At 41.6% G+C, this 26273-nt stretch overlaps 1 protein-coding gene across 3 annotated transcripts in view; it reads left to right on the top strand.

Annotated features, from left to right (window-relative positions):
- Positions 1–25119, top strand: part of USP46 (ubiquitin specific peptidase 46) — a 69378-nt gene extending 44259 nt beyond the window's left edge. For all 3 annotated transcript variants that reach the window (XM_055294741.2, XM_055294743.2, XM_055294742.2), the window contains exons 5-9: positions 3448–3524; positions 14709–14792; positions 17253–17450; positions 20586–20664; positions 21551–25119. In XM_055294741.2, the coding sequence (XP_055150716.1) occupies positions 3448–3524; positions 14709–14792; positions 17253–17450; positions 20586–20664; positions 21551–21652 (540 nt within the window). In that variant the 3' untranslated portion in view covers positions 21653–25119. The remainder of the gene's footprint in view (positions 1–3447; positions 3525–14708; positions 14793–17252; positions 17451–20585; positions 20665–21550) is intronic.
- Positions 25120–26273: the final 1154 nt, after the last annotated feature.

Consider the following 26273-nt stretch of genomic DNA (forward strand, 5'->3'; position numbering starts at 1 on the left):
CACTTGTTTTTTCCTCTGTCACCTCCACTTTGCTATTAAATTCATTCAATGTATTGTGTTTTTCAGTTCTGGAATTTCTATTGGATTCTTTTTTATTGTTTCTATTTCTTTACTGGGGTTTCACGTTATTTTGGTGCATTGTGAGTATATTTTATTTTACTGATGATAATTATAATGGCCTCTTTAAAATCCTTGTCTGCTAATTCCAACATCTGGGTCATCCCAGGATTGGTCTCAGTTTATTTTCTTTTAGCAATGTCTTAGGTAAGACATTTGTCACATAGTGTAACTTTAGATCTTATTCAGAACATTGAGAATGTTAAGTGGCAGAGACTCTGGATTCTGTTAGTTTTCGTTTTTTTTTTTGAGATGGAGTCTTGCTCTGTCGCCCAGGCTAGAGTGCAGTGGTGAGATCTCGGCTCACTGCAACCTCCGCCTCCCGTGTTCAAGTGATTCCCCTGCCTCAGCCTCCCAAGTAGCTGGGATTACAGGTGCCCACCACTGCACCCAGCTAATTTTTGTATTTTTAGTAGAGATGGGGTTTCACCATCTTGGCCAGGCTGGCCTCATACTCCTGACCATGTGATTCACCTGCCTCCACCTCCCAAAGTGCTGGGATTACAGGTGTGAGTCACCACACCCGGCCGGATTCTGTTAGTTTTCTTTAATGCATATTGAGTTTTTTTAGTTTTAACAGTCACTTATCTTGGTTGGACCCAAACAAACTATTCACTATGTTTCTTGGGTGACAGCTTGAATCTTGGGTGGCAGCCATTTTGTTAATAGCCAAGTTGCTTTGTGTGTATTCCATGCATGGGTGGATCAGGGGTCAGCCACATGTGAGCAGAGTTGGAGATACCCTCTTTCCTTTCTTTCCAGTGGGCATGGTTTCCCAGATTTAGTCTTCTGGCTTGCAGACCAGAAAGACTGCATTTCCCCCTCAGCACCCCAAGCTAAAGGCCATGAAACCATGAACTCGTTGTGTACAGCTCTCCTCCTCCAAGTGTGGACTCCCCATGTGCTTGCTTGTGTTCACTCTCCAGTGCCTTCAGGTAGCTGCTTTTAGTTTTTGGTTATGTGAGTTTATAGTTTCTAGTTTTCTGGAGGCGTATTGGTGTACTGGGATCTTAGTTACTATGGAAGCCAGTCTTTTGAACTTTCATTTTAGTGAGGGGGAGACAGACAGTAAACATATAAAAATAAAGCATATAAAAGGATAAGTGGTTGTATCAGTTACCTATTGCTTTGTCACAAACCACCCCAAAACTCTGAGCCTTAAATTATCATTTGTTATTATAACTCATGCAATGGTGGGTTGGCTTATGGTTGACTAGTCTAGGCTGGACTCAGCTAAACTTGTGTGTTTGTAGTTCAGCTAGCCCACTCACGTGTCTGTAAGATCACTAGGGGTTTTACTCTAGATTGGGCTTGGCTGGAATGCGTTAGTTAGGACAGCTTTCCTCCATGGATTTCTCCTCTTCCTGGGAACAGCAGGCCAGCCTGGGGTTATCCTTCTTACGGTGATACAAGACAGCAGTTTCACAAATGCTTGTTCTGGCCTCTGCTGGTGGTAACCTGCCTTCTAGCATCCCACTGGCCTAGGCAAGTCACATGGTCACACTCAGACTCAAGGGTGGCAAAACATAATCACCTCTTGATGAGAGTATCTGTGAAGCCATATGACAAAGAAGCCAGTAGAGGCAATGGTGAGGATTTGGGGCTACTAATACATTCTACCATGGTAGGAATAAATGTCATTAAAAAATTAAAACAGGATGGTAGAGAATGCCAAGGGAGGGGATGCGTGTGTGTAAGTATAAAGATGCCTTTTTTATACAAAATTGGGATTAACTTATATGTAGTTGTATAACCTACTTTTTCAATTAGTATGATAACCAGAATGTAGAAAGCCATTCCCAACTTTTTGACCATTTTAAGCCACTTAAAATGTTTTATCCCTTCCTAATTTATTGATTCCTTACTCTTTAAAGCACTTCACATGTATTATCTTATTTCCTCCTTACAGCAGCCTTATGAGATAGACACTCTTGCTGTCCCCACTTTACAGATGAGGAAACAGAGGCTGAGTAACTGGTCTGAAGCCATCAACTTTATAAATGGCAGAGACAGGATACGGATCTGGGCAATAACCATTCTTGTGTCTCAGTATCCATTCCTGTGTGTACTTTTTTTTTTTTTTTTGAGACAGGGTCTCACTGTGTCACCCAAGCTGGAGTCAGTGGCACAATCTCAGCTCACTGCAACCTCTGCCTCACAGCTTCAAGCAATTCTCCTGCCTCAGCCTCGCAAGTAGCTGGGATTTTTACAGGCATGTGCTACCACGCCTGGCTAATTTTTTGTATTTTTAGTAGAGACGGGGTTTCGCCATGTTGGCCAGGCTGGTCTTGAACTCCTGACCTCAAGTGATCCACCTGCCTCAGTCTCCCAAAGTGCCGTGATTACAGGTGTGAGCCACCACGCCTGGCCCCCTTGTGTACTTCTAAAAGTATAAAAGAGTGTATCCACATCTCTGAATATTTCTTCAGATAACTTCTGGAATTTTGGGTCATAGGGTAGTTGTCACACTTTAAAAGGAATGTTGTTTTCATTTTGCTGCTAAATGACTGAGCACCTGAAGGTTGTTGCCACCTGTTCCTGCTACTCCGGGAACAAGACAGTAAAACCCCAGGGTTGTCGGTGAATTAGTGGGAAGTAAGCACTTATTCAGTTAGCCTTGAGATATATGAGATCTAGAATTAGTGTGGAGTGAGCTGTTGAAGCCTGAGACACAGCTTGGGCCACTGAACCGGCTCAGCTGAGAGCTGCCCACGGTATGGCGGGCCTGTGTGAGCCCAGGCTGCAGGCCAGCCCCAGGTCTGGTCATTGTCATGGACAGCACAGGGCTCTGCATGTGATGACCACTTCCTGGCCAAAGGACAGCTTTGTGTGTGGTCAGTGCGATTCTCCGGCCCATTGCCTGTCAGGCTCCCTGGCCCACCACACAGTTTGAATGATGGGGCAAGGGAGAAAGGGACTGGCAAAAAGTGGAAATGACTCAACAAGGATGGTCATCTGGGGGGTAGATTTTATAAGTCTCTTGTCCTTTTTCCATTTCCATTTTTATCACTCTGCAATCTGGGCTATATGGATATTTAATACTCCCTACTTTGAAACGATGGGAAAAATGAACGGAGAAAAATCTGGTTTTTAACTATTAAAAGCTGTAAGTCAAAGCTGGGATAGGGATGAGGTTAAATTGAAAATTTGGGATTTTCTCTAGATTGGGTTGTTTTTGAGGTAACTGGGTGCCAATGAGTATACATGTCCATGCAGGACTTTAACTGCAGTTAATGGTTTTTATTGCAGTCAGTGATTACCTATACATGTTCAAAGTTTTATCTACTACATATTTCATGCCTAATATATTTTTTCCTTTTTTTGTTTCAGGTTAGTAGCAAAGATGAAGATTTTCTTGACCTTTCTGTTGATGTGGAGCAGAATACATCCATTACCCACTGTCTAAGGTAACCTTATGAACTCTGAGGCAGTTTGAGCTTTTGATCAGGCTTGTAACTAAGTGGGAGAGAAAATCCCGTATTTCTTCAGGACATAATCTTCCCTCTCTTAAACCAATATGATCCTATTATTTTCTATCTCTCCTTTCCCAAGAGAGATTATGTGGTCTGGAGAAGAGTCCTACTGAGAAAAAAGAGCATAAAATGGAAGTCATTGGTCGTTAAATTTAAAAATAAAGTGTTAATCTTTAATGCAGATGTAGGCTTTGGCCTTCATCAATCAGTGTTTCTCTTTCTTACACACACACACACACACACACACACACACACCACACCCCCACAGTCTCGCTCTCCCATACAATTAAGTTAATAAGGGCTATAGATGCCTACCATTACTCTTTTTCTAAGATAATCTATTTTATTATTTTAAATATGCACTTTGGGCTGAGAACTAATGAGGGAGTTGCTTGTTCCTCCATCTTTTAAGCATTCTGTGGAGATCATGCATGGAAAGAAACTCTTTCTCAAGAGGGTGGAGAGAAGATAAGGAGCCCTGAGTGTAACAATAATACTTGCCCAGGATTACTGTAGACATTTTTATTGACTTGTGCATTGAAAATGTGCTCAGAGTTGCTGTAAAGACATAATTCCCTTTGAGCCCTCACTCCCTTCTGCCTTTCTTCCTTTCAACAAGAGGCCATGAGTGCTTATAATTTGCCTGGTTGTGTTGTAGACACTGGGGATAGAGAAGTGAACCTGACGCGGGCTGTGCTTTCACAGCACTTACATTCTAGTGGGAATGCACAGACAATGATCAGTGCTTTGAAGGAAATAAAACAAGTCTAGAGAGTGGCTGGTAGTGGAGGTGCCCGTGTAGACCAAGTGGTCAGCATGGGCCTCCCCAAGGCTTGGGGTGTTCCAGCAGGGTGTCAGATATTGTTAGAGTATCATCATTTTTATGAGTAAGGGCCAGATGACAGAACTTTTATTTCAGGAGCTTAGGTTACTTGGAACCTTTTAGAAGAATAGATTAAAAGGATTTGGCTATGGTTGTTGCAGTTAGAAGGCCATCTTTCAGGGCAAAGGCACCAACAACAGCTTGGAAGAGCTTCTTGGTTCATCTGGGTGTAATGTATTGTGTGAGCTGGGGGCTGATTGTGTTCCATTTCCCAGGGCTCTGAGAGTACCCCACCCTGGCACTGATAGTTACCTGAGTGCTTCTTATTGGTCTGGCATTTCTGCTTGTGTCCAGGAGTCTAGGACAAGTTTGTAATTTCTTTGTTTGCGAAGAGTTTTATAGGCCATGGTGGCCTCTTTTTCCTTATGAATGCTTCTGTTTACGGCATGAGTTTCTGTATTAGTCCATTCTCAGACTGCTATAAAGACATACCTGAGACTGGGTAATTTATGGAGAAAAAAGGTTTGATTGACTCACAGTTCTGCAGGCTGTACAGGAGGCATGGTTAGGGAGGTCTCAGGAGACTTACAATCATGGTGGAAGTGAAGGGGAAGTAGCCACAGGAGAGAGAGAGCGAAAGGGGAAGCGCTACACACTTTTAAGCCCCCAGATCTCATGAGAACTCACTATCTTGAGAACAGCAAGGGGGAAATCTGCCCTCATGATCCAGTCACCTCCTACCAGATACCTCCCCCAACGTTGGAGATTACAATTCAACATGAGATTTGGGTGGGGACACAGAGCCAAACCATATCATTCCTCCTCTGTTCCCTCCCAAATCTCATGTCCTTCTCACATTTCAAAACCAATCATGTCTTCCCAGCAGTCCCCCAAAGTCTTAACTCATTCCAGCATTAACTCAAAAGTCCAAGGCCAAAGTCTCATCAGAGACAAAGCAAGTTCTTTCTGCCTCTGAGCTTGTAAAATAAAAAACAAGTTCGCTACTTCCAAGATACAATGGGAGGTACAGGCATTGAGTAAGTGCTCTCATTCCAAACGGGAGAAATTGACCAAAACAAAGGGGCTACAGGCCCCATTCAGGTCTGAGACCCAGCAGGGCAGTCATTAAATCTTAAAGCTCCAAAATAATCTCCTTTGACTCCATGTCTCACATCTGGGGCACACTGACACAAGGGGTGGGCTCCCAAGGCCTCAAGCAGCTTCACCCCTGTGGCTCTGGAGGGTACAGCCCTTGTAGCTGCTTTCACAGGCTCGCATTGAGGCCTGTAGCTTTTCCAGGTGCACAGGGTGGGCTGTTGGTGGATCTACCATTCTGGGGTCTGAAGGGCAGTGGCCCTCTCCTCACAGCTCCACTAGGCAGTGCCCCAGTGGGGACTCTGTGTGGGAGTTTCAACCCCATATTTCCCCTCCACACTGCCCTAGTAGAGGCTCTCCATGAGGGCTCTGCCCCTGCAGCAGACTTCTGTCTGGAAAGCCAGACATTTCCATACATTCTCTGAAATCTAGGCGGAGGCTCCCAAACTTCAATTTTTGCTTTCTGCACACCTGCAGGCCCAACACCACATGGAAGCTGCCAAGGCTTGGGGCTTGCACCGTCTGAAGCAACATCCCAAGCTGTACCTTGGTGCCTTTTAGCCATAGCTGGAGCTGGAGTGGCTGGGACGTAGGATGCCATGTCCTGAGGCTGCATGGTGCAGTGGAGGCCCTAGGCCTGGCCCATGAAACCGTTTTTCCCTCTGTGAGAAAACATTTTAAATGGTTTGTTTTCAAGGTATAATAAATCTAAGTACTGTCAGCCAGCCTGCAGATGTGACAAACTGCATGGCTCATGCACCTAGAAAGTCACGATAAATGAACAGGATGTAGAGGAGGGGTCAGCACATAAAAGGGAAGAAAGTTTTGTTATTGGGAAATTGAAACGTAAGCAAGAAAGGGGACTGGTGTATGACCTTAGGAGGGAATAATGAAACTTAAGCAATGTCCGGGAAGATTGTAACCCCATAGTATTCAACCAGTGAGGAACTGGGGGAGGGACTTGCATGCTAGGAGGTAAATTACCTACTGAAATTACCTGCTGTACCTGCCCCTGGTGTGCCTGCCTAACCAGACATCCAATATTGCAAGACCACCATTAAAAGTCTTGTTTCCACTGTTCTTTGTGACTCTAAGTCCATTCTTTGGGTTTGTGGAAAACGTTAAGGGTGTACCACCATTAGTTGCTGATGAGGGAATGGGAGAAAGCCATTATATGCCCATTCCTGTCCTTGGTGAGAATTTGGAGTTAGGGAGGTTGGCTGCTTTCCCTCTTTTCCAGGAATTACTTGAACTGTTCAAAAGGGCAGGTGGCAGTGGCTGTAGATTTGAGATCAGCCAGGTAAAGTGTTAAGTGATTGGTGATAATTTCCACCTTTGGGAAACCTTGTTATAAGAAATAGAATTGAGGTTTAGGTTTCCATAATTTTTTTTTTCCTGGAGAAATTGTGTATATTTGTCATCCATACTTGGTGAAGGCAGGCTAGAGGCACTTGGAAATGTTCAGGCTAGGGTGGGTGAGTATGAAGTAGCCTCTGAATGCCTTTTAAACATATTCCACTCTGTCTTATTGCACTGTGCAGGCTGATATCTCTGAAGTGCCTCCCCATCCCCTATTTTACATCACACCTAATCTAGACCTTGACCAACTCGGCTATACCTGCCCTAACATGCGTGTGAGGTGTCACCTCCGCAGCAGAAAGAGAAGGCTGCCAGGTGTTGCCACTCACCACTCAGAGTTCCATGATGGGAGAAGGACGTGCGGGAGGAAGATGCAGGGAGCAAATAATGCCAGTGGAGTCGTTAGCTTTCTCTGTCTCTCAGACAAAAGATAAGGGAAGGGTGGGCTCTTGCTTGGCCCCTTTCATGGTTTAATGTGGATTGCATTTTTGAGGATTTGTTTTTTAAACTAGAATTATGAATTTTCTTCTCTAATGTTATGTCTGCATATCTCTTCTGATATGTTTCTTTCATTTTGATAACTTTAAAAAATAAAAAATTAAGCTAAAATGGTGGGGTTTGAATGTAAGATCTCTGCCACCTTCTTCCAGAAGGTTTTTAGTTGGTGACTGAACTTTTATTCCAGAGAAATGATATAAATAGTGTTTAAATTCAGGATACAGGTCTGGAGAAGCTGTTAAGTTTGTATGGTAGCTGAGTTATAATTCTAATATTTCAAACCTCATTACTGTGTCTTAGGCAGAGTAAGCCATTTGTGTCATAGGAGAATACTGAGAAAGAAAGATGTTTTTTCCTTGTGAGAAGTTCAGGGGTGACCTCAGGCAAAAACTTAAACTATGTGAAGTTTATCTTAATTATCCTTGCATGGCCTTTTTGGTTATTTTTGTCTTCCACTTGAGTGCCTTAGACCCTCTCCATGACTCCTTCCCAGAATCTCCCCTACTCCTCCAAATGCTCAGTGCTCTAAAACCACCGCCTTCTGTTTCCTGTCTTCCTCTCATTTTAAATTCCCATTCTCCCAGTGCCGACAAGATCCGCAGGTTATTGGGAAGCATTGGAGCAATGCCTCTCTGCCCTGGCAGCACCTTGAAATCACCCGGGAAGATTTAAGAACAGTAATGCCTGGGTTCCACCTGGAGAGATTCTGATGTAACTGAATGGAGGGAGAGTGGGGGGTGGAGGGGTGCAGGATTGGGCATTGGGATTGTTTTTAAAGCTCCCAGATGATTCTAATGAGCAGCCAGGAGGGCAGGAGGAGAGCCACTGCACTAGATTCTAGAACAAAGCTTCCCAACTGGTGAGCCAGGGAAAATGGATTAGATGTGTTCATCTCCTTGGCTCCTGGGAGGCTGGGAGGGCCTGGCCGTGCCAGAGTCCATGGCCAGCCATAGGAGCAGCCTCGTCAGCATATCCTAGTGTGTTTCTTATGTAGTATTTCTGTGTGGATCATGACATGGAAATTATCGGGAAGCATTGCTTGAGGATTTTTAATATCAATTTTGAATTATTGTGGTGAGTGAAAAAGATTTTAATTGAAAATGTATCAAAGATAGACATTAACTTGGACACAATAGCTGTGTTTACAAAAAAATGATAGCCTTCCCATCCAAACACAGTCTTTCTCCATTTTTTGAAGTTTTAAAATATTTGCATAAGGCTTTAGTGCCTTTTTTGTAAAAGTGTGCATTTCTTATTAGATTTGTTCCCAAAGTGCGTTTTCTTCTTTCTCTCCTTCCTTCTCTCCTTCCTTCCTTCCTTCCTGAGAACGAGGGAAAAAGTAGAACAAGGAATTTGATCTATAACTGACTGTGAACCATCAATTGAGATAACTCACTACTTTTGGACCAGCCCTGTATTAGTCCATTCCCACATTGCTGTAAATAAATACCTGAGATTGGGTAATTTATAAAGAAAAGAGGTTTAATTGGCTCATTGTTCTGCAAGCTGTACAGAAAGCTTGGTGCTGGCATCTGCTTGGCTTCTGGGGAAGCCTCAGGAAACTTGCAATTATGGCAGAAGGTGAAGGGGGAGCAGGCACATCACATAACTGGAACAGAAGCCAGGGGTTGGAGGAGGGGCTGAACACTTTTAAATGGCCAGATCTTGCAAGAAGTCTCCACGATGTATGGCGAAGACAGCACCGGGAGGATGGTGCTAAACCATTCATGAGAATTCTGCCCCCATGATCCAGTTACCTTCCACCAGGTCCTACCTCCAACATCGGGGACTACAATTGAATATGAGATTTGGGCGGGGACACAGATCCAAACTGTATCAAGCCCCAAAGTGTATTTTTAAGTAATGTTTTATTGCTGCTCTGCCTCTTTTTAAAGCAATACAAAGAATTTTGTGTTTTTCTCCCAACCTCTGCTCTGTGCTTTGGTAATTTATCCCAAGTGTTGGAAAGAGCAAGTGCCCCTCTTGTCTTTCTCATTGAAGAGTTTCCTATACCATTGTTGCCCACTTTTGTTCCAACAGGTATAGAACATTAACTGACAGCTGCTCTGCCTCAGTATTTACTGCTGGGGTCCTCGCCTTCTCCTAACTTACCTTCATTTTCTAATTCTCAACTCATGGATGCCCTAAGAGCATTACTCTGTCAGTGAGCTTCTTTGTAAAATGAGTCTTTACATTAGGTATTAACTTCTGCTATATTTCCACCTGCCTGAGTCTACAAATCAAATAACTTTTGGGGGAAAATAAGAATGAGTAGGAATGAATGATTCCTTATTTGTGGCTGGCCTTTCTTTGGCTATTGTAACCCTTTAGCTTGGTAGTACAGTTTCTCTGCAGTAGACATTGGGAGGATATGAAGCTCCATCACACCCATACTCACCTCCCTGCCTCTGGCTCCCCCATTCCACTGCAATCAATCCCATGCAGCCAAAACAAGATTCCACAGCACTTACTCAATTGAAGCATTCATTCAGCTAAGTATGAGTTTGTTTTATGCACCATGTACTTGAAATCTGAAAGTTTAGTACATTTGCATTCTAATGGCTTTCTTGCCTTTCAACCCTCTCCTATCCCCCCTCCACCATGCTGTCAAAAGTGGAATTTCTAAAAAGCACTACATGATTATGTCTTTTCTTTGTTGAGACTGTTGGTTAGGATTCATGCTGGCTTCTTGGTAGCATATTCCGGGCTATGTGACTTGCTGCCTGATATGGTTTGGCTGTGTCTGCACCCAAATCTCATTGAATTGTAATAATTCCCACGTGTTAAAGGTGGGGCCAGGCGGAGATAATTGAATCATGGGAGCAGTTTTTCCCGTACTGTTCTCGTGGTAGTGAAAGAGTCTCACAAGATCTGATGGTTTTATAAATGGGAGTTTCCCTGCACCTGCTGTCTCTTGTAAGACATGACTTTGCTCATCCTTTGCCTTCTGCCATGATTGTGAAGCCTCCCCAGCTATGTGAAACTGTGAATTCATTAAACCTCTTTTTCTTTATAAATTACTCAGTCTCAGGTATGTCCTTATTAGCAGCATGAGAACAGACTAATATGCCCCCGCTGCTTTTCCCTACCTCCAGGCCTCTGCACTGCAGTGTTCTGTCTCTGGAGTCATTGACTCTTATTCACTTGTTCACCTGGCACACTTTCCCTCTTTCTCTGTGCTTTCTCCTGGACTTTGCACCTGCTTCTGTCTTGGTTGGTTCATGCATTCAACCAACAAATATTAATGCGTTCCATTGTGTGTCGTGCTGGGGATATAGGAATGATAAGTGCACTGCGCACATAGAGGGGAGGCAAGTAATCAAATGAACAGAAGAATGGTTTCAGATGCTGGGAAGAAATAAGACGGCAATGTGATAAGGGCTGGATAGGTGTGGACAAAGTGGCCAGAGAAGTTTTCTCCAAAGAGGGGATGTTTAGGCTGAACAACTGGGTTAGCCAGCCATGGAAGCCTCTGGGAGGAAGCTCTCAGTGCTGAGAAAATAGCACCTGCAAACACCCTAAGGTGAGAAGAGGATATCCCAGGGCCAGTGTGGCTGGAGCAGAGAGAAGGAGGCAGGGTGGATAAGTGCACTGGAAACTGCTGGAGGGTTTCAGCAGGGGAATCATGTAATTTTGCACTTTCTGTTGAAGCTGCACTGATCGTTTCATGTTGTCAGTGGTTCATTTGCACGCATCTCTGTTAAAGTGTGAGCCATATGAGGGCAGTTATTCTCTGTGGATCCCCAGAACCTAGCCCAGAGGAATGGCAGGAAACATTTGGGGACTTAATGAATGAAAGAATCCGTGTTTTCTTTTGATATGTTCTGTGTAAGTGGTAGAATCATTTAACACATTTTATTTTTATTTTTTTATTTTTTATTATTATACTTTAAGTTTTAGGGTACATGTGCACAATGTGCAGGTTTGTTACATATGTATCCATGTGCCATGTTGGTGTGCTGCACCCATTAACTCATCATTTAGCATTAGGTATATCTCCTAATGCTGTCCCTCCCCGCTTCCCCTACCCCACAACAGTCCCCAGAGTGTGATGTTCCCCTTCCTGTGTCCATGAGTTCTCATTGTTCAATTCCCACCTATGAGTGAGAACATGCGGTGTTTGGTTTTTTGTCCTTGCGATAGTTTACTGAGAATGATGGTTTCCAGTTTCATCCATGTCCCTACAAAGGACATGAACTCATCATTTTCTATGGCTGCATAGTATTCCATGGTGTATATGTGCCACATTTTCTTAATCCAGTCTATCGTTGTTGGACATTTGGGTTGGTTCCAAGTCTTTGCTATTGTGAATAGTGCCGCAATAAACATACGTGTGCATGTGTCTTTATAGCAGCATGATTTATAGTCCTTTGGGTATATACCCAGTAATGGGATGGCTGGGTCAAATGATATTTCTAGTTCTAGATCCCTGAGGAATCGCCACACTGACTTCCACAATGGTTGAACTAGTTTACAGTCCCACCAACAGTGTAAAAGTGTTCCTATTTCTCCACATCCTCTCCAGCACCTGTTGTTTCCTGACTTTTTAATGATGGCCATTCTAACTGGTGTGAGATGGTATCTCACTGTGGTTTTGATTTGCATTTCTCTGATGGCCAGTGATGATGAGCATTTCTTCATGTGTTTTTTGGCTGCATAAATGTCTTCTTTTGAGAAGTGTCTGTTCATGTCCTTTGCCCACTTTTTGATGGGGTCGTTTGTTTTTTTCTTGTAAATTTGTTTGAGTTCATTGTAGATTCTGGATATTAGCCCTTTGTCAGATGAGTAGGTTGTGAAAAATTTCTCCCATTTTGTAGGTTGCCTGTTCACTCTGATGGTAGTTTCTTTTGCTGTGCAGAAGCTCTTTAGTTTAATGAGATCCCATTTGTCAATTTTGGCTTTTGTTGCCATTGCTTTTGGTGTTTTATACATGAAGTCCTTGTCCATGCCTATGTCCTGAATGGAATTGCCTAGGTTTTCTTCTAGGGTTTTTATGGTTTTAGGTCTAACATGTAAGTCTTTAATCCACCTTGAATTAATTTTTATATAAGGTGTAAGGAAGGGATCCAGTTTCAGCTTTCTACATATGGCTAGCCAGTTTTCCCAGCACCATTTATTAAATAGGGAATCCTTTCCCCATTTCTTGTTTTTGTCAGGTTTGTCAAAGATCAGATAGTTGTAGATATGTGGCATTATTTCTGAGGGCTCTGTTCTGTTCCATTGATCTATGTCTCTGTTGTGGTACCAGTACCATGCTGTTTTGGTTACTGTAGCCTTGTAGTATAGTTTGAAGTCAGGCAGCGTGATGCCTCCAGCTTTTTTCTTTTGGCTTAGGATTGACTTGGCTATGCGGGCTCTTTTTTGCTTCCGTATGAACTTTAAAGTAGTTTTTTCCAATTCTGTGAAGAAAGTGATTGGTAGCTTGATGGGGATGGCATCGAATCTATAAATTACCTTGGGCAGTATGGCCATTTTCACGGTATTGATTCTTCCAACCCATGAGCATGGAATGTGCTTCCATTTGTTTGTATCCTCTTTTATTTCATTGAGCAGTGGTTTGTAGTTCTCCTTGAAGAGGTCCTTCAGGTCCCTTGTAAGTTGGATTCCTAGGTATTTTATTCTCTTTGAAGCAATTGTGAATGGGAGTTCACTCATGATTTGGCTCTCTGTTTGTCTGTTATTGGTGTACAAGAATGCTTGTGATTTTTGCACATTGATTTTGTATCCTGAGACTTTGCTGAAGTTGCTAATCAGCTTAAGGAGATTTTGGGCTGAGACAATGGGGTTTTCTAGATATACAAACATGTCATCTGCAAACAGGGACAATTTGACTTCCTCTTTTCCTAATTGAATACCCTTTATTTCCTTCTGCTGCCTGATTGCCCTGGCTAGAACTTCCAGCACTATGTTGAATAGGAGTGGTGAGAGAGGGCATCCCTGTCTTGTGCCAGTTTTCAAAGGGAATGCTTTCAGTTTTTGCCCATTCAGTATGATATTGGCTGTGGGTTTGTCATAGATAGCTCTTATTATTTTGAGATACGTCCCATCAATATCTAATTTATTGAAAGTTTTTAGCATGAAGCGTTGTTGAATTTTGTCTAAGGCCTTTTCTGCATATATTGAGATAATCATGTGGTTTTTGTCTTTGGTTCTGTTTATATGCTGGATTACATTTATTGATTTTCGTATGTTGAACCAGCCTTGCATCCCAGGGATGAAGCCCACTTGATCATGGTGTATAAGCTTTTTGATGTGCTGCTGGATTCAGTTTGCCAGTATTTTATTGAGGATTTTTGCATCAATGTTCATCAAGGATATTGGTCTGAAATTCTCTTTTTTGGTTATGTCTCTGCCAGGCTTTGGTATCAGGACGATGCTGGCCTCATAAAATGCATTTAACACATTTTAAATAACATTTTCTGTTTAATAAAATCTGGTCATTATGGTACTAGGACACTATGAACAAGGAAATGCCCCAGAATTTTTCAAAACTGTAGGGTATTAGTCCAGATGTTCTTTTCAGCCTTTGAAGCAGTACCACAGAAATGTTAAGTAGAATCTCGGTGGCTGGAAAAGAATGAAAAACCATGACATTTAAAAAATAAAAACTGTAAGTAGCAGAGTAGAACCTCATGATAAGGCAGATACACATATGACAAACACAATGGCTTTTGTTCTCCAAAGGAGGCAGGCAAAAGTTCTTATCCTCCTGCGGGGGAGCAGTGGGGAGCAGGGGTTGTAGGAGGTGGTCATCTGATTAATTCAAGCTTTCTTTAGTTCACTGAGAGGGCAGTTTTGTATATGGTTTAAATTTCATTATCTTTACTTTCATGCTCTTTGAAAATATGGACTACCAGAGAAATACAGTTTTTCATTAACTACACAATAATGTCACCTTGCATGTTATGTGATTTACTTTCTGGATCTAAGTTTTAGTGTTTATGGTGAACTTTTACTCAACAGTATTTTTCTATTATGATTTTAATTTCTGGCTTATAGGTATTCTCCATTAAATCATGAATTTTTTTTCTGAATCCAGTTGGAAACCCTAATTTGTATCTGCCTGTGTCCCATTAAATAAAACTATATTTGAATCTCTCATAGTAAATTCATGATTCGATGAAAAGCACATGTCTCCCACCATAATGGTACCCAGTCTTCTTATTTTTGTTTTTCATCCTGTAGTTTCTCCACCATCCTAGTCTTAAGTAGGATTTTTTTCTGATTACTTCTTCTTCCATTTTTACTTAAAAATTACCCTACAGGTTAATTGAGGGATTTAAAACATGGTATACCAAGTAGATTTGGACATTTTTTAAAGATGGAAATATTTTCCTCTACAGAGACTTCAGCAACACAGAAACACTGTGTAGTGAACAAAAATATTATTGTGAAACATGCTGCAGCAAACAAGAAGCCCAGAAAAGGTAGGTAAAGATTTAGCTCAGGGTTATCTTTGTGTGGTGAGAAGGATCCCGACTGTGCGGCCCAGCAGGGTTGGCTTTGAATCAATCTCAGCTTCCTGGGCTTGTAGCCATGGAGCCTTGGGGAAGTCAGTTACCCTCCTCACCAGTGAAACTGGGATAAGAACGCTGACCTTGGAGAGAACAACTTGGAGAGTTGTCTGTCCGATTGTTTACTTACTTGTTTATTCATTCAGTCATTCAGCAAATATTTATTGAGCCCTGCCATGTGCCAGATACTATGCTAGATAAACAAGTAGTGATTAAATATAATCACTATTCTCTTGAGATTAAAGGTAAATTATATAAAGTACTTAGCAGAGTATATAACACATAGTAGACACCCAATATTATTTTTGTTTGTATTGCTTAAACATTAGGACCTCTTATTTAGAGACAGAGGTTTAAAAAATATATATCATTTCATAAGGACTCATGAGGAAATTATTAACACATCAATTATAAGAATAGGTGATTAGAGGCTGGGCACAGTGGCTCACACCTATAATCGCAGCATTTTGGGAGGCCGAGACAGGCCGATCATTTGAGGTCAGGGGTTTGAGACCAGCCTGGCCAACATGGTGAAACCCCGTCTCTACTAAAAATACAAAAATTAGCTGGGCGTGGTGGCAGGTGTCTATAATTCCACCTACTCGGGAGGCTGAGGCAGGAGAATCACTTGAGCCCAGGAGGCAGAGGTTACAGTGAGCTGAGATTGTACTACTGCACTCCAGCCTGGGTGACAGAGCGAGACTCCATATCAAAAAAAGAAAAAAGAAAAAGAACAGGTGATAAGAAAGTTAGAAAGTTATTGCACCACCTTTTCCGTACACCGGACAGTTACAGTTCTTGGAAAATCTGGAATAACCAGTTGTCCCCCATTAATCTGCTCCTACAAGCCAGGAAAGTTGCCATTTCAGTCATCCTGCGAAGGCTTCCTGTGAGTTAAATCTATCTTGTCAGTGGTTCTGGAGTATTCAAGGCAGCTGGCAGATGCTCAATACTGCTGTCTGAAACCCTCAGGGGTCTAGACCTGAGGTTGAGATCATTTCTCTGCCCAGCCTTCCCAGGCGTTCACTCCAAACATGTACACTTTTCTTTGCTGCAAAACTTACAGATGGTTAGTCACTGTAGCAGGCAGGCCTCAAGGAGGTAGGCAGATATCTTTTGTTAGTAAAGAAGGTCACTCATGTCTGTCCCCCATCCTTATAACCTCAGTCTGCCTAAGGCTGGCCTTGGGTCTTCCTTTGTGGCATTAAGACATTTTTGTTCAGCCCTGGGGGGTTTATATATTACAATGTCATGTGTTCCCATAAAATATGGGGTTCCCCATACTTCTTATTTCTCTTATTTCTCTACTGTTGTTTTACTTGCTTATTTGTATGAACAGGGCTTTTCCTTAATAGATTCCTTAAAACTATTCTTCTAAAATTTGTCCTTTTCACATACTATGCATTAAAAATGTACACAAACTAAATGGCATTTGCACTTAACTCAGTGCATTCATGGAATGAGGGGCTGGAAGGTAACTGGAAGACCCTCTATTCTAGCAGTGCACTCTGCATAAACTGTTACCTTTGTGACTTTTTACTGAGGAATGTTAATGCTCACCTAATAAACAAACCTTTCTATATTTATATAAGTTTGGGAGGTCCAACATCAAACAACAGAACAATTCCTTTACTGCAGGATTTCTCAAAATCTTCAGTCTGGTAATGTACACATAGGATCTTCAAAGCAGAAAGTAGCATCATCCAAACTTACTTAGCCACAGAAACACCACATCTGTTAACATCTCCAGTGCTCTCCTGAGCCCAGTTTGTGAAATGTAGCCCTAAGCCAACCCCTGCATTTTGTAAATGAGGAAACTGAGAGCTAGAGAAGGGAAGTAACTTGCCCGAGGTCACAAGGGTCGGAATGAGAGTAAGCCTGGCACGCTTGGTGTCCCGATGCCCAAGAGTGTGTGTCAGAAGCATCCATCCTCCTGCCAGTCCTCAGAACCTGTAAGTCCAGCAGTCAGTACTGTCTACCTTGTCCTCTTCCCAGCTTCCTGTTCTCAAAAGCTCTCATCCCTCCTCACCATCATCTCAGGGGATAGATTGTCCAAATATCATTTCTCTCTGGAAGGCACAGAGCAGTGATGGAGAACAATTGCACAGCCTATTTTTATTTGTACAAAAATTCTGGAACATCTTTCAACAAATAGACACACACCGTTGTACATTTCTCCTGCTGGGAGCCAGAGATATAGGGTAAGTCAGCTCTATATAAGCCAGCATACTTTTATCCTTGCAAACTGTTTGGTTGTTTGCTGGTTTGAAGTTGGATAGAAACTCCTTCTGTTCTGTTTGTGCAGATGACAGTGTATTCTCTTCCCCCAATAGGTGTTGGGTACAACTGATTTTCTATTTCATGGTTTCTTAGGATGAGGGTAAAAAAGCTGCCCATGATCTTGGCCTTGCACCTAAAGCGGTTTAAGTACATGGAGCAGCTGCACAGATACACCAAGCTGTCTTACCGTGTGGTCTTCCCTCTGGAACTCCGGCTCTTCAACACCTCCAGTGATGCAGTGAACCTGGACCGCATGTATGACCTGGTTGCCGTGGTCGTTCACTGTGGCAGGTAAGGGCAAGACCGGAAGCAGGTATACAGGGTAAGTGTTGTAAGGGTTGCCCCTTCGCTGAAGTATACCCGGCTGCACTTTTCCGGGCCCGTGGCACTCAGTACTTTTGGGATCTCTGCCAAACTCTTACTGATCATCACAAAAAATATATAAACATGCCTGCAGACACATAAAGAGCATTCCAATAATGATCATCTAAATGTTCTATCATGAGAGAAATAACTTAATAAATCTCCATTGCATGAAAACGATGGTTATGAAGAATTTGAAATAACATGGAGAAATAAATGTCTATGCTATGATTTTAATTTTTAAAAAGCCAAGTTGCATTTACAGTATGATCTCAAAAGTATTTTAAGATGTGTAAATAAAGACTAGAAGCAATGGATCAAATTTAATAATTTTTTGGCACTTTGAGTGATTAAAAATATATTCTTAAAAAATATTCTTTGTTATTTTTGGTCTTTCCCCAACATTCTGTAATAAGTATATAATCAGAAAAAAGAGAGAGAAGGCCTCTAGATATGGAGAGGCAAAGCGTTTTGCCGAAATTCCTTTGAGCAGATATTTTTTATTCCATAATTTGGTATAAGGGAAGAAAAGTATCTTGAAAATTCACCTGTTTGTTATTCTTTGCTCAGTTAGGACAGGTTTATGTTCTGTCTTGGGAGCAGGCACAGCTTTCCCCCTGACCTCATAGGTTTTAGATTGGGGCATGTCATAGAGCAAGAGTCTTTCTCCTCCATCTGCTAAGATCGGACTATGGTGAATACACCGTTACCAGGAGACTACCATTGCCATGCAGAGGAATAGGTTGATATATTTCTAATTGTGTACTAGGGTAGATGGCATCAGAAACTGTAACTTCACATCTGAAGCACCCCATATTTTATCCTGTGTGTATTAACTTTAAGTCACTGGATATTTTCTTGTATTCTCAGTACAATGATATTTATTGGCTAGTTATATGCCAGTTTTGTGGTGTTCTCCCTAAAGAACAGCTGTTATTCTTTTGAAGAACACAGGGTTCCAGTGATCTGGAACCTAGCCCTGAGTACTGGATGAGGCCTGACATTAGTGCAGGGTTGGGGAAGATCTTAGGGCAGGCAGAGCCTGGGACCTGGTGGGCATTGTGGCTAAAGTGGGTGGCAGGGGTGGTGTGGACAGGAGGGCCCCTTGCACAGGGTACACAGGACTTTCAGTGTGGGTCTCTGTGGGTGCCCAATTCAAATCCTTGAGAGGACTGGCAGAGACCCAGGTGAGGGAACTGGACGTCCAGTGGGAGGTTGGGTTCTCTAAGGTCAGTTTCTGTAATGTGAGCACAAGGTCAGAAGAGCCCTGGTAGCAGAGCTCAGTTGGTGCCAAGTCATGCATGCCACTAACTAGGATTCTTCAAACTCCCCACAGAAGTAGCATTCTTCTCCTATGTGGAGCAGGGCTGGCCTATGCATGCGGATTGGGTGGCTTCCAGGTAGCACTGGAAAGCTTTGAGGTTAGGGAGCTGGGCCTGCCTTTTCTTCCATGCCAGGACCTCCTGGCCCACAGTTGCAGCAGGTGCATAGCCTCATGCATTGATTTCTGCTGCAAGTTTTTTTTAAGCTCATATATTCTGGATTCCATGCCAGGATCTGAAAATAGAGTAACGAAAAGACACACAGCACAGGGACCCCGCCCTCACAAAGCTTATAATCTATCTGGAAAGACTGATAATGAACAAATAAACACACCACCCTGCTACCCCCAAAAACAAACCACTGCAAGATAATTTATGATTTTGATCAGTGCTGTCAGGAATAAACAGGGAGATGAGTGAGTGATGGGAGATACATCTTCAGGTGAGGTGGTCAGCAGAGATTTATCTGGGGAGGTGACATTTGAGCAGAGGGCTAAATAGAATGCAGTTGGGGGAGGATTATCTCTGGCAGAGTTTACAGCAATGCAAAGGCCCATAATATGAAGGGGGCAGCGTGTGAGAGGAGCCCGATGGGCTGGAGCTCAGAGGGAAAGGGAGACAGTAGCTGGAGGAGGCTGGAGAAAGGGCAGGAACAGATCATTGGCATCATCTTGTGTTGAAAGAGGGTAAACAAAGGGGGAAGTTTGGCTTTTTCAACTTTAACAGTGCATTAAAAAACAGTTTTAGGTTTAGGATTAAAATCTCCTCACTTGTGCAAATCTAACCTAACTACATAGTAACAGCTGCTTAGTTGTCCTTTCTGCTTTTTTCCATATAGCATGGTATATGGCTTTTTGTCACTTGTTACTATGCGTATTGCTTTATTAATGTCTTTCTAAAGCATATATCATACAGCTCCTTAAAATTCCCCATTTCTTCCTGGCTTGCTCGAAGCAAAGCCTAAAATCTTAACTGTGACTCCTCCTACTACGCTTGCCCCTCAGCCCCCTCTGGTCTTCCCCTCCTCGCTCACTCTGCTGCTCTGGCCTCCTTTGGCCTCTCTGCTGTTCCTGAACACACCAAGTGCTACTCGCCCACCCCAGGCCTTTGCACTTGCTATTACCTATTTCTGAAACTTCCATCCCAGAGTCACATGGCTTCTCCCCACGCCCTGACCCCCACCCCTACCCCTACCCCTGCCATTTCCTTGCAGGGAAATTTCCTTCTGCTCACATTATCAAAGTGGCCTCCCTTCACTTTCCATCAAATATTACTTCCTCCCATCACTCGTATCCCATTACCCTGCTTCATCCTTCTCCATGACACTTCTCGCCGCTTGACATACATTTATAAGTTTAGTTTGTGTGTTGCCAATCTAGCCCCTACCCCAAGTCCCAAGTAAGTGAGGTCTTTGTTTTGTTCACTGCTTCTTCCCCTGACAGCTAGAATAGGGCCTGGCACAGAATACGTAGAGAGTAATGTTTTGTTAATATTTGCTGAATTTGAGTGTCTGTTTTTGCTGCTGGATTATGAGTCCTTAGGAGACATCTCTTCTGCACACTTTTGTATTACCCTGTGTCCAGCATGGTGTTGTGAACATAGACATGAGCTATATGCCAAGTTCTTTATGCTGATGACATAGTTTTTTTCTCTGAGAATCACTGCTTATAAAGAGCTAAGTAGAGTTTTATAAAGAGATAAATGTTAACTTGCTAACTGTCTTTTATTTCTTCTTTTCCAGTGGTCCTAATCGTGGGCATTATATCACTATTGTGAAAAGTCACGGCTTCTGGCTTTTGTTTGATGATGACATTGTAGAGGTTGGTTCGCAGATTATTCTCCAGTAGTCATAGAGCATCAGTAGTATTTCGGAGAATGTATATGTATAGACATTTTCTAAAATGGGCCTGTTTCCCCATAATATAATTTGAAAACAACTTAAATTTGTATTCAAAACCAAATTCTACTAATCCCAGTGCTCCATGGAAAGGGAGAAGGGGTGTGATCATGGACTCACTGACGCTGTGTTCTCCACGGTTCAGCCATAGACATGGGATCTCTCTATCTGTGCCACCGTAAATCATACTTCAGTGTAAGTCTTGTTTCCTATCATGACTAAAGCCCCCTCTGACACAGGGCAAACAATAGACTTCAAAGTTCTATTAAAATTATTATAACAAATTTTTCTTGTATTGATTATTGTTTAAAATATTTTATTCAGTCTGTTGGATCTGGAAATCTTTATATTACACCAATACATTCTATGTATTGATTTTGTTATAAAAGAATACTAGCTGGAATGAATTCTACACTCAAAGACATGATCTATTTTAACCCACTAGGGTAGCAGTTTTAGTGGAATAACACTGAAAGAGATGAACTCTGGTGGCCGAAAAGACTTAAGGCTATTTCCAGGACCCATCAGTTTACCATTTGGGAGATGTCTTGGCTTGTTCTTCGAAGAGTGCCCACACAGGGTTGCTAATGCATGAAGGCATTGCCTTCTTTCCCAGAGATGTACAATTTATGTGATGATGTCCTTTAGCCAAGTCTGTGGAATTCTCTATTTGCTATTGAAAGTTCCTAATCATGATTTCATAACAAATTGTGTTCCTTGCATTTTAATATATATTCCATTAGTTTTTATTTCCTTTCCCCAGGAATCATGTTAAGTAATTGTGTTGTTTTCTTTCTCCTTTATTGCAGAAAATAGATGCTCAAGCTATTGAAGAATTCTATGGCCTGACGTCAGATATATCAAAAAATTCAGAATCTGGATATATTTTATTCTATCAGTCAAGAGAGTAACTTAAAGAACTGTGGGACTAATTCAAGTGGGGGAAAATGTTCAAAGCACTATTACCTGGTTTCTCTGCAGTCTTTCTTCTTCCCCAGTGGCCCACTAATGGTATCACTCCGAGTCTCGATGGTCTGGCTGTGTTAGACTCTCTCCTTTTGTGTTTTTACATGCAGCACTACTCTTGGTTTTATTTCAGTCTGACATAGAGTTAACTGCAATCAGATGGTAGTCTGATTTATATGAATAACAGTTGCTAATTTTAGGACTGGGTGAAAGCTATGCCATTCATTATGTCTGGCTGTATTAGAATGACATTTCCTATGAATGTCTACGGTCTATTTTAGGTGTTTGCTAAACTTCTATGGCTTCCAGGGTCTTCTTACAATGCATTCCTTTAACTTGTCCCTGGAAGCATTGCTACCCATTTTCAGCTTCTCTGCCTCTCTTCTGATACAAAGACAGAAGAATTGGGTAGATATTCACCTTTTAGGGGTGCAACTATAGCTTTAAGTTTGTGCAAGTGAAAATGTTGAAAAGTGAGTAACCTCGATACTCATCCTTGACATGAAACAGGGTGAAGAGAAGCTGTCCATGGTGGCTGGTGTTGGCTGGCATTGGCCCTGGGCTGTGCTGACCTAGCCATTTAGAATTCCAGGGGCTAAGAAGGCTCAGGGCAGGCAAAGTCAAGAGGAAGAAGTTTTTGTGGACAATGAAAAGTTATTTTCGTACCTTTCTACCAAAACCAAGTTTCAGGAAAATAACTCTATGTTGTTTATTTTCAGCGACACTTATGTAAGGCCCTGTGAGTTGTATTTATCCTGTATCCGGCACTGCTAAGCTTTTCAAGGTATCTTTCCAATCCTGCTGATGTGTCACAGTCAATGGCTGCAGGGCTGGCAAACCTCCCCTTAGCCAGTCAGCACGGCATTGTTCCTTATCAGGAATAACAAAGGTACTGCATCTTTCCAGCCATCAGCACATTGTACAACTTAACTTTTTAACATAGTCCATCTGTTTACTGAGGCACTGGCAAGTCCCAGGGCTGATACAGAACCTTCCCTAGAGGGAATACCAGAGTTAGCTGGGTATGGAGGTGGCTCAAAGGAAGTGTCCGTGGGCAGGAGGGCGGAATGAACAAAATGGCGCTGTTTCTTTGGCTAAGACACCTAGAATGCTTGACAAGACCGAATTTTTTTGGAAGAACCTCATCTCACTATAGTTACTTTTTTCACTTTTGTTATATATGTATTTATTAGAGCATTTGAATATTGGTACCTTTAAAAGGGTCATTTGGTGTTTTGCCGTTGAGCTGGTTTTTGAGTCATAGATCTTGGCTTCCTTTGGAAGTCACTTAACTTCCATAAACTATAATAAACTGTGAACATATTTTTGTTACCTAATGCATCTGCTAATGAACATGCAAACTTTGGGCATAATGTGAACTAAAATTGAAATGGAAAATGTTAGTGGCCATTTTGCAACAATGAAGAGGATAGCACTTTATCTAGATGAAAACTGGATTTCTTATCTTTGAAATATCTTGAACTGTTTATTGCTCAGAACTTAAGTAAGCATGCCAACATTTCGTTTGTTTATGCTTGAAGTGAAATGTTTTACTTTTCACTGGAGAAAACAAAACAGGGTGATCTTCATGTTACTGTTTTATACAAGTGGTGGAAATGTACCTTGCCTTGTTTAGAGGCAATTTCACATTTATAAATATTTTTTTTTCCTCTATGAAACTTACACAGTAATCACTACCTGGAAGGTGAGTTTTGATCTCTTTTTAAGGAGAGGCACTTTCCAACTGAAGGTGATTGATGTAGGGGAATGTTTGTACTATATAGAATCCATATATTTGACTGCAAGTTACAAAGTTTTAAGAACATGATGGTTGGTCTCTAATATATTTGGAACTGATTCATACGAAAAGTTATTAAAATTATCTTTGAAACACCTCTTGAAGCTAATTTATTAGAAAAAATATTTCAGTTGGAAGCCTGTAGAAGTAATGTTTAAATGCTAAGTCATAAGTTCAGGATATTTCTTTTCTATTTGGTTGTGCAAAATGTTTTTCCCAGTGATTTAATCGAAGTAATTCCTTTGAATAGTAAGAGTCAGTTAAAATTCAGCATTCATGGATAGATTTTTGGAACGAAAAAGGGTAAGTATAAGAAAATATTGCAAAGACATTAAAACAGTTGTATGGTGCACGAAAAGAAGATTGGAAAAAGACCAAAACACACTTCTCCAGCAACACTCCATCAGCTTTTTAAAATTTAGAGCTATCTGCTAATTTTTTCCCTCTTCCTCCTCAATAAATGAAGCAAACACTAGGCAGCTGCAGGTTTCTCCCAATCACGTCTGTTTATGTAAAGACAGTAACATGCAAACACTTTTAGTTTACATCCTTCATTCATAGTGTAAAGCAGGAAGTGGTGTGGGAGATGTGAGACCATTGTGAGGTCAGCGATAGCCCAAAGGCTCCGCAGTACTCCCTGCAACGGCCAAGGATTTCTTGTGTCATCTGCAGGAGTGAGTAGGCCTGCTGTATTTCTTTTAACTGCTGGGTGTTACAAAATAAGTTACAATGTTTCACACTTTAAAAAAATACAGAAGGAACATTTGCTTTATTGGTTACTTACTAGTTTTGCCTCTAGGTTATGGCATAGCATGCTAAAAAAATCATGTGTTTAAAAGTAAATGTTGGTAAAATGCTGGCATCTGGTCCTATTGTGTTGATGCATTTTCCCTTCTGTGGTCATAGGAAATGGACTGGTCTAAAGAGAGTGAGGCACAACACAAGCAGGGCATTAGTTTGAATAGGAAGTCAATCATATTTGGTTTTATGGCCTGGTATATTTTGGATTTAAGGTAAAATAGGGAAAAAATGTCAGAAATGGTCCCTATGCATTTATTTTCATGGATACCCTTAATTTCATGGGCATGCCTAATAATGATCTATGTTCTAACTGGAGCTTAGGGTTTATTTTAGATATTGGAGTGTAGCTTTATTACAGGCGGATTTTATCTTTCAACATTGCATTTTGATCAACTTTGTATATTCATGTGTATTAAAATATTGTGCACTAAATGTTTTGCCCTTGTTTGCTATTATATGGTCAAGGCATTTATCAGCACTATTGTAATGAACTCATGTAAATGGCATGGGTCAGGGAAAATTATTTCCTACTTTTCTGCCTAATTAAATTTCTGTTTTCCAGTATTACATTAATTTATTTTTGGCTTCCATTTCTGTATAACCAAAATAGTTACTGTATTTGTGTGGCATTCCTATTATTTTGTTGCTACAAATATTGTAGTTTTTATTTAAAATAATCTGTACCTTAATTTTTTTAAATGTAACCAGTTCAAGCACTTTAAGCAATAATGTCAATCTTGTGAAATTTTAATCAGTTTAACACCCTGCCTCTAAAATTGTTTGCAAAAAATAAATAAATGAATAAAATGGGAATTCTCTTTCTAGAGAATTATATCTGGGTAATGCTACACACATGGACTTAAAATCCTTTTTATAAAGTGTGAGTCAGTGGCAGGTCTTATGTCCAAGTAATTATTACAAACAATTTTGAAGCAGTGGAAATGTACAGAACATTCTGATCATTATAATATATAAAGGCAGTGTTACTCTCAAGGTTGATAAAAATCAATGTTCTGGAGATAACTCATCACTTTTTTTGAGTGAAAAAGATCAACAGAATTTAATTCAGGAAATGGTATCTGGAGAATAGCAAATTGAGAATATCAGTGAAAAGAATTTAGGGATAGTTAACTAGGCATCGCAGTGAATTTCTTTTTGGGGACTTTGCATATAAAATCCTTTTAACCAGTTATGAAATGAAAGATCCATTCCCCAAATAAGGAGGCAGCTTCCAGCATCTGGTTTCTAGGAAGGAGTAGGAGTGTGGTTGGTCCCTGGTGTCCTGACTTCTGGGCCTGTTTCTGAGCCATGGGGGACCCCCAGCTTCAGAGATACTCAGGGGGGTTCACAGCACTCCCTGCCCCAGAAGGAGGGCAGGCACAGGTCCATGCCATGTGGCCTCAGTGAAGCCTACAGTAACCACGGGTAGGGCTGCTTTTCCCCGTCAATCACCCAGGGCATCTGTGGGTGGACAGAAGATTGTCATCTAAATACATACTTGGGCCCTATTATGGGAATAAAACCTCATAGACCAAGAGCAGGGAATGTGCCAGTAAGTGTTGAGTCTCCCAGCTGCTGTCCATCTTCTCGGGGCAGTGCAGTTGAACCTGACTGAGCTGGAACAGAGACTGTTGGGAAGGTCACTTCTGTCTGCCATGAAGGCCAAGGGAAGAGAAGACCTTCTTGGGACTGTGGTTTTCTTTCCTCGGCCTCACTTTGTCCTGGGATTTATAGGATAGGCCTGTCACTACCAAGGAGACACAAATTCTAGAGAGTGTGTTTTCCCATTTCTTCAAATTTCCTTTCCTCTCTTTTTATTGATACTTAAAATACCTTTACTAAAAAAATGAAGCCTTCCATTTCTATTCCCTTATATTTACATGAAGATAAAAATATTTACTAAGTCGTTGTATTTGTCCATTCTGGCAGAGCTATAAAGACACACCTGAGCCTGGGTCATTTATGAA

Source organism: Symphalangus syndactylus, chromosome 10 (assembly GCF_028878055.3).
Source record: "Symphalangus syndactylus isolate Jambi chromosome 10, NHGRI_mSymSyn1-v2.1_pri, whole genome shotgun sequence".
Taxonomy (NCBI): domain Eukaryota; kingdom Metazoa; phylum Chordata; class Mammalia; order Primates; family Hylobatidae; genus Symphalangus; species Symphalangus syndactylus.